The sequence below is a fragment of the Chrysochloris asiatica genome, unplaced genomic scaffold (assembly GCF_000296735.1).
Source record: "Chrysochloris asiatica unplaced genomic scaffold, ChrAsi1.0 scaffold00357, whole genome shotgun sequence".
Taxonomy (NCBI): Eukaryota; Metazoa; Chordata; class Mammalia; order Afrosoricida; family Chrysochloridae; genus Chrysochloris; species Chrysochloris asiatica.
Genome location: NW_006408875.1, coordinates 993,303 through 1,001,242, shown reverse-complemented (window position 1 = coordinate 1,001,242; position 7,940 = coordinate 993,303). Strand labels below are relative to the sequence as shown.

At 44.5% G+C, this 7,940-nt stretch overlaps 1 protein-coding gene across 1 annotated transcript in view; it reads right to left on the bottom strand.

Moving 5' to 3' along the window:
• Positions 1-3,921: 3,921 nt before the first annotated feature.
• The window catches only part of LOC102818235 (pulmonary surfactant-associated protein D-like), a 12,066-nt gene continuing 8,047 nt past the window's right edge, over positions 3,922-7,940 (bottom strand). The window contains exon 7 of the mRNA XM_006876150.1: positions 3,922-4,298. Within this exon, the coding sequence (XP_006876212.1) occupies positions 3,922-4,298 (377 nt within the window). The remainder of the gene's footprint in view (positions 4,299-7,940) is intronic.

The following is a 7,940-nucleotide window of genomic DNA, read 5'->3' as shown; positions in this document are numbered from 1 at the left end:
TTCTTAAGACCTTCAGCTGATTGGGTGTTGTTGTTAAGTGCTGTCGAGTCAATTCCAACCCATAGTAATTCTGTATAGGGTTTCTGAGGAGTGACTAGTGAGCTTGAACCACTGACCTTAGAGTTCAAAGTGACTTTTCAGTCCAGTACATTAACCCACAGCACCACACCATGACTTCTCAACTGATTGGATGTTGTTGTTGTTGTTAAGTGCCGTCAAGTCATTTCCAACCCACAGCAACCTTGTACAGGGTTTATGAGGTTATAAATCTTTACAGAAGCAGAAAGCCTCATCTTTCTTCCGCGGAGTGGCTGATAGTTTCGAACTGCTGACCTTAAGGTTTGCAGCCCAATTCGTAACCACTACACTACCAGAGCTCTTTAACTGATTGGATAAGGCTCTACAAATTATTAAGTGTAGTCTACTTTGCTTAAAGTTTAACTGATTGTAGATGTTATCCACATCTATAAAACACTCTCAAAGCCGCATTTAGACTAGTGTTGGATGAAATATCTTATACAAGATGATACATAAAATTAGCCAGGACACTCAGTCACCATAACATCGCCCTGTTTTATTTTCTTCTTAGCAATTTTTGTCCTCTAAAATCATCCTGTTTTCTTGTTTATTGTTTAAGTCATGCCAGTACAACAATGTCATTAAGGGCAAGTACTCCAGAGTTAGATGACTAGAGCTAAAATCTTGGCTCTATCACTTTGCATCTCTGGGACCCTGGTTAAGTCATCTTAATGCAGACCTTACAGGACTGTTGTATGGAAGAATTGCATATAAGGCACTGAGGGCAGCACTGGCCTATGGTAAAAACCATCCACCTGCCTATTGTTACTGCTGTGATCATTACAAGACTATGCCATTCACCTCTGCAGTCTTTGTGCTTAACACAGGGCTGGGAACCGCACAGATACTCAGAAATGAATGAGTCAGAGTTCTCCCTACAAACATGTCATCCAACTTCTCTCTCTGAAGTTTGACTCAGTCCCAAGTTGGACACAAGAAGGAAAGCAACAAAACTCATTTTGGAATAAGATCAAAGGTGAGAATCTGTGTGTAAGGCACAGCCTTCTTTCTGGGCAGCCCCTGTGGGTGATGTTGGGTTTCCCTAGCCAGATATAGTGCCTTGGTGTGAAACAAGATCTATGGCTTCATACTGCCTTCTGCTGGCTGCCCAGCAAACTCACAAAGGTCAGATGAGCACCAAGTTTCCATGAACCCTTTGTCCACAACTTTGTGTGTTCCTGCTCTGTTTGCCTCCTTGGCACATTGACCCTTGCTGCTACAACCACAGGTTTCCTGACATGCTGAACTCTGGCCGTCCTCACTGCCTGACAAGTCTTCAGTGCTGGTGGAAATCCCTGCTCCACGCCCATGTGTCTGTGTCCTTTCCACACTTTGTGAGCTCCTTAGCAGAGGACCTGCATCATCATCTCCACCCTCCTCCATGTCTCTCTAGCTCAGATCTAGGTTTCAGGGCATTTCAGAACCCACTCTAAGACAGAACTTCACTGTTTCTCTTGCTGAGGCCCCAAGGAGGCTGGATCTGGGGGCTTCTCACAGGATCACTCTACAGACTTTCTAGATTTCTCTCTGCAGCATGTCAGAACCCCTGTGGATGGTGTTGGGTTTCCCTAGCCAGGTATAGGTGCTTTTTTTTTTTTTTTTTTTTCCTTTTCTACAGAATAAATAGAGAATCTGAACTTTCCTCTGAATCAGATTATTTTGGAGAATGCTACCAAGTGTTTATTGATTTGGTGGTGACCCTATAGTCTCTCAAAAGTACAGAGGGGTTCACGTTGGGGCTTGTAACTAAGGAAACTTTTGAAGACTCTGCTCTGGAGTGCATGGAGAGATAGTAGGCTCTCCTGCAAGTCTCAAAAGGAGAGGAATTGTTCCATTGGCTGCAACACTGTCCTTATTTCTTGTTCTTGGGCTTTAAAAAGCCCCACTGATAGAAGCAAAAAGTTCTTACAGAAGTCCCAGAAGATGCCTTCATTCGCCTTATTGTTGAAGCTTAGGGATATCTCCTTAATAGGTTGCTTAAGGCAAGAACGGCAAACACTGGTATACACATTTCACCTTTATTATCCGAGTCTTACTTGCAATAAGGCCCCATCTGGGGCCTCTGTACTGAAGAGTTGTTTGCTTATCATTGTGCAACTGGCCTGTGTTTCAGAAGCTGGCCCACATGCCATTGGGAAGTGTGGCTTTCTTTTAGAAATGAGGTGTGTTTGCAAGAGTACCAGGAAACAGGTAAGATTTAAATGTTCCATCTAAGATGGACCAGAAAGGGCAGTTCCCTGGACCCTGTTGTTATTGTTAAGTGCCGTCGAGTTGGTTCTGACTCATAGCAACCCTGTACAGGATTCTGAGGAGCATCTTGTGAGTTTGAACCACCGTGATTTGCTCTTTGGAAGGAAGGGATTTTTTGCTTCCTACTATGGGCCCGTGATTCATCCAAGCAAGCACAAGGATGATTTCAGTTTTTTAAATCATTTTTGCAACAGTTTGTCAATGAGATTAAACATACAGAGGGATCTTTGACTTGTATATTTAAGACCAAAGTCATATGCTTTGGGCTCAGAGTGACCTTGTTCATGACCCAGCTCTAAACTGGTACTCCTCTCCCTTCTTTGCACTTTGGTTTTCATATCTGTAACATGAGGAGGCAGATTAGGTTATCTCAGAAACAGACTGGGGAAAAAACATTCCTGGAAACTTTAGGCAAGAGAAGGATTAGGGGTGAATTTGAGCACTAGTTAGATACCATCTGCTCCAAAGGTCACAGGTTTCAGATAGATTTAGGATTGTGCTGTTGGTACTCCTTTCCATGAGCCAAGAGACAGACATATCATTGCAAGATGGAGAGAGCTCCCAACCAGGGCCAAAGGAAAAAGAGCCCCTTGGGTACATGGAAAGCCAACTGCACCCCATCATCTTCACAACATCACCTAACGATGCTGTGCAGTCTTCTCTGCTCAGCCTTGAAGCAAGAGGAACCAGAGGGGGTGCAGCTTCAATCCATACTGACTAGAGAAGTCCTGATTCAGGGAGAGGTACCTGGGAAGGCCACCTTCCAGTAGAAGGAATGAAGCCCTGAAACAGGATATGATCACCCTGTGAGTGAGGGTAAGGAAAAACAGAGGGACCAGCAGAGAATGCTGATAAGGAGCAGCCAGCAAGGTAAGAGCAAAAGGGGTCAGGAGTGGAGTCCTGGAAGCCAAGAGGTGGTCCTGAAGGTGGAGGAAGTGATCCATCAGGTCAAATGTTTGTTGTTATTAAGTGCTGCCGAGTTGATTCTGACTCATAGCAACCCTTTATAAGGTGTCCTTGTGACTTATCCTACAGTGACTGACTACACCAGGACTCCAAGCCAAGTGTAGCTGATTGTTAACGGTAAGGGCTGAGGAAGACCAGTTGAATGTGGGGACAGGGAAGTCCTAGGAGAACTAATCATCCCTTGCATATGGACAAGCAGACTGATCCCTTCCCTCCTTTGACAGGTCTTGAGTGTGTAAAACCAAAGAACCAAACCAGTTGTCACAGTGTAGCTTCTGACTCATAGTGCCCCGTGTGTTGCAGAGTAGAATCGTTTCATAGGGTTTTCATGACTGACCTTTGGGGAGCAGATTCGTAGGCCTTTCTTCCAAGGTAGCTCTGGATGGGTTTGAACTTTTTTGGTTAGTAGTTGAATGCTTAATAGCGTATGTCAGTTCCTTTCTTTAATCTGAGAGGAGTGTCTTACAGTAACCCTGCCTTCTGGGGTGACTTCATGGGAAAGCCTTCTGTGGAAAAGCCCTGGCTGGGAAAGGTAATTGTTTTTTTATTGGGATGTAGACAGTACAGAGTTCTGGGCCATAATTCTCTCAGGCTCCTGGGCCAGGCACTGCCCTACCACTAGGCAGCTCAGAACTCACAGACCACCAGGCGCTGCTCTCCACAGGACTTGTCATTCCACTTGCCATTGGTAAAGAGCTCCACACAGTTCTCAGCTCCGCCATTGTTGTTGGGCTCTCCTGGGGCCCAGTTGGAGTAGACCAGAGGCTCTCCTGTAGGGTAGGTGAACCTACCCTCTGTCTTGGTGTCTGTCATGTCCAGAAAGGCTGCCTTGTTGTGGAAGAGGACCAGCTGCTGCACAGCGGCATTCTCAACCTCAGAGCGAGGGGAGGCCACCTTTCCCCCGGCTTGTGCACACACTTGCTGCACATCCTCAAAGGACTTCTCAAAGCCACCTGTCTTGAAGATCTTCTTGCCAACACTCCGACCACTGGGGAAGAGCTCCACTAAGAGGAGAAGGGAGCAGGTTGGAACCGTGGTAACCCATGGGTAAGGCTCAGGCGCTCTAAGACCTCAATACTTCAACCTGAGTCTCTCAGACCCATTTATGGGGTGAAAGTAAGACACAACCTTGCAAAGTGGTACTGTGGCCTCCCATTTTCAGAGAAGATCACTGGAACTCAGAGAGGTTAAGTTAGAGGTCCACCATCACACAGCTGTCAAGCATAGAGTTAGGCCATTCTAATCCCAAAGTTCAGAACTCTCTCTAATTTACCCCATGATGTATGCCTGAATTGTTATTTCAAATACTATGTAGAATTGGAAAGATTTTGCCCAGAGAAATGACACTATGCCCCATAGGGAAGTCTCTGAGCATACACAAAATGCATGCAGCCAGTCCCCTCTCACCTCTGAAAACAGGGAGGCGTTATGCTCTATGATGAGGTGGAGGGACAAGAATAGGGAAAGGTTGAACATTCTAATACTGAGATGTGACTGATGCCACAACTACTCAACATTACCTGAATGTCTTGAGTGAGAAGATAAGTGCATCTGAGAGGCATGTGTGTGATGTGTGTGTGCATCACAGGAGGAGTATGGGCAGTGCTGATAAGAACCTCAGCTGGGAGGCAGAAGGCTGGACCTTCAGCACCATTCTGGCAAGACTGTTGAGGTGGGCAAGAGAAAATCACTTCCCTTTTCAGAGTTTTGCATTCCTCATCTCTAAAGTGGGGTCCCACTGCACAGTGACCTGTGTGATGTGCCCAGTAATCTTTTACTCCTCCCTCCTATCCCTATGGCTTCTGGGCCTCTTTATGGAAATCTTCCACAAGGACCATCCTGACTTTATAGGGCTGTCCAGAGTCCAGGCTGCATCCTGATCCACTACCCTTTGTCTCCAAGTCTCTTCAGTAAGGGCTTACTTGGGAGGTGGGGGACATATCCTCCATAGGCCAGGATGGCACTCAGAACAGCCCTGAACAATGTCAGAGCAAGAGGGTGTGTGCTACTCCTAGGTGTGTGACCCATGTGTCTATGAGTGTGCACATGCACCCAGGAATGTGCTCATGTTTCCATCTGCGGATTCGAGGCATGCTGAAGTCCACCTGGCTGCATCTGAACATATATGTGTATGTGCTTACATGTATACCTGGGCACCAAGTGTATGACTATGCTAAATTGCACACATGTTCACATCTGTGTGTGTGTGTGTGAGCATGTGTGTGAATGTGTTCATGCAGTGAGAGAAAGTAAAACACTAAATGCTCGGGAGAACAAGCAAGATGGCAAATAGGATAGAAATGCAGTGAGGAGCTCCATCAGCAGCAACACAGAATACCAGACCAAGCAGGCTCAGGGAATGGTCCCAGAACTCTGAACCACATATAAAGGAATATTTAGAAAGCTGAAAGGCTTATAGCCAGTGGAATTTGTAGTAGAAGCAAGAAATCCAGTGCTTTCTAATCCAAGGTGCTCAGCTGCTCCTGGAGCCGCCATCTTAGGCAAGACCAACTGGGGAAGGATGAACGCAGCCACAGATGCCTAACAGAACCACGAAGATAAAGATGTGGACATTCTTTTTTTTTTTTAATCTGTTCATTGGTCTCTCGCTGTCTGCATACCTCCATTCTGGTGATTAGAGGGGGTGCCTGAGAGGACACCCCACCCCCACCCCCGGAGGGTTCTATTACTCATGTGCACAAATCTCCTCAAAATTTAAAGGGACAGTTTCTACTTAAAAGCAAACGGCAGTGCAAAATGGCCACAGCTGGCCCTGAGCTGTGTATCAATAGGAAAAAGGACTGAATGGGGTTGTAGAGTGGGATAGGCAGACTAAAAAGGAAACAGGCTGAAAAGTAAATCCTGAGTTATGTCATAATGACCAACAGTGGCATCTTGAAGTCTCTCAGGAAGAAGAATGAAAAGGGAAGCCCATCTCCTGATCACATCTACCTGGTGGCAATCAGAAAGCATAAAAATACCAAAACACACCCATCTAAGTATTAAGGCCACAGCTAACAACTGAATATGCCCCCAAACCAGAAACAGATGACCATATCAGCACACGTCCAGAAACAAGATAAAGTGACTGAGACAAATGAGCTGAAGCTAGACCTACACTCCATACTGGAATGAGGTCAGGTTTTGGAAATGCCTGAGAAGGAATTCAGAAAAATGATTATAAAATGTATCAAAACACTTTACAATGGAGTTGAGAAAAATAAGGAAGAAGTCAGGAAAGTGCTACAGGAACAATCAAATAAGATAGATACAGCATTAGAATCAGTTCAAAACCTAAGAGGTCCAAACAATCAATAATAGAATATCAGAAATGGACAATACACTGAAAGGGCAAAGGAGAAGAACTGAAGAGATGGAAGCCAGAACTAGTGAGCTAGAAGATAAGTCTCCCAATACTACTAAGTTAGAAGAACAAGCAGAAAAAAAGGATTAAAAAATCTGAAGAAGGCCTAAGATTCATGTTTGACATATGAAGAGGAATAACTTAAGAATTAAAGGCATTCTGGAACAGGAAGAATCACACAAGTCCACAGAGGAGATAGTTGAAGAGCTTCTGGAAGAAAATTTCCCTAACATCCTGAAAAATGAAAAGTAAGCATTCAAGAAACTGAACAAACCCCAAGAAGGATAGACCCTAAAAGATAATCACCAAGACATCTAATAATCTAGCTCTCCAAAATCAAAGATAAGGACAGAATCCTGAAAGCAGCTAGGGAAAAGAGAAGTGTAACATACAAAGGGAAGCAAATCAGATTAAGCTCGTATCTCTCAGTAGAAACCATGCTGGCAAGAAGGCAATGGGGAGACATATATAAAACCCTGAAAGAAAAACCTGCCAACCAAGAATCCTCTACCCAGCAAAGCTGTCAATCAAATATGACCATGTAATCAAAACATTTCAGGATAAACAGAAGTTAAGGGATTTTGCCAAAGCCTACCCTGCAATGAAAAACATCCTAAAGGGAGTTCTGTGGACTGAGAACCAACAAGAACAGACAACAACCAGAGACTGACATATGTGGCAGCATATGGAAGAGTTGAAAACAGAATAAAACTATAAGAACAAATTCAGAGGATCTGGGAGGCCAGTCTATGATCAAAACAATTACAGTGTGAAAGAAGGTAAACACAGAGGAACAGAGATCCAAGTGGTGAGGAGGTCAGGTATATTACAGGATAAAATAGACTGTGTTAAATGGAGGGAAAAGTTAATGGAATATAAGGTGACCACAATGGTGGGGTTGGGATGGGGGAGGTGGAGGGAGGTGACGGTAGAACACAGGGTAAGAGCTGACACATCATAGTTCAGGTATTGGGGAGGGCAATACAAGAAGGGTGAGGAGGTAGAAGAACAAGGTAGATAGGGGAACACTGAGACAGGCATGGCCTAAGTGGGACAGAGGTAAATAGTGATGTATGCTCAACCTTGGAACAACAGGGATCTAGGCATAGTTTGAAGAGGGGAAACAATACTAAAATGCCTGACTGTCTTATGAATATTTGTTTCCCTTGTGTACTATTGTAAAATATACACTTGAGTGGGATAGAAAGGAATGTTGAGAAACATGATTACAGAAAACTTGTAAGCCCATCTTCAGCCTATAACTGATTGGAATACCTAAAAG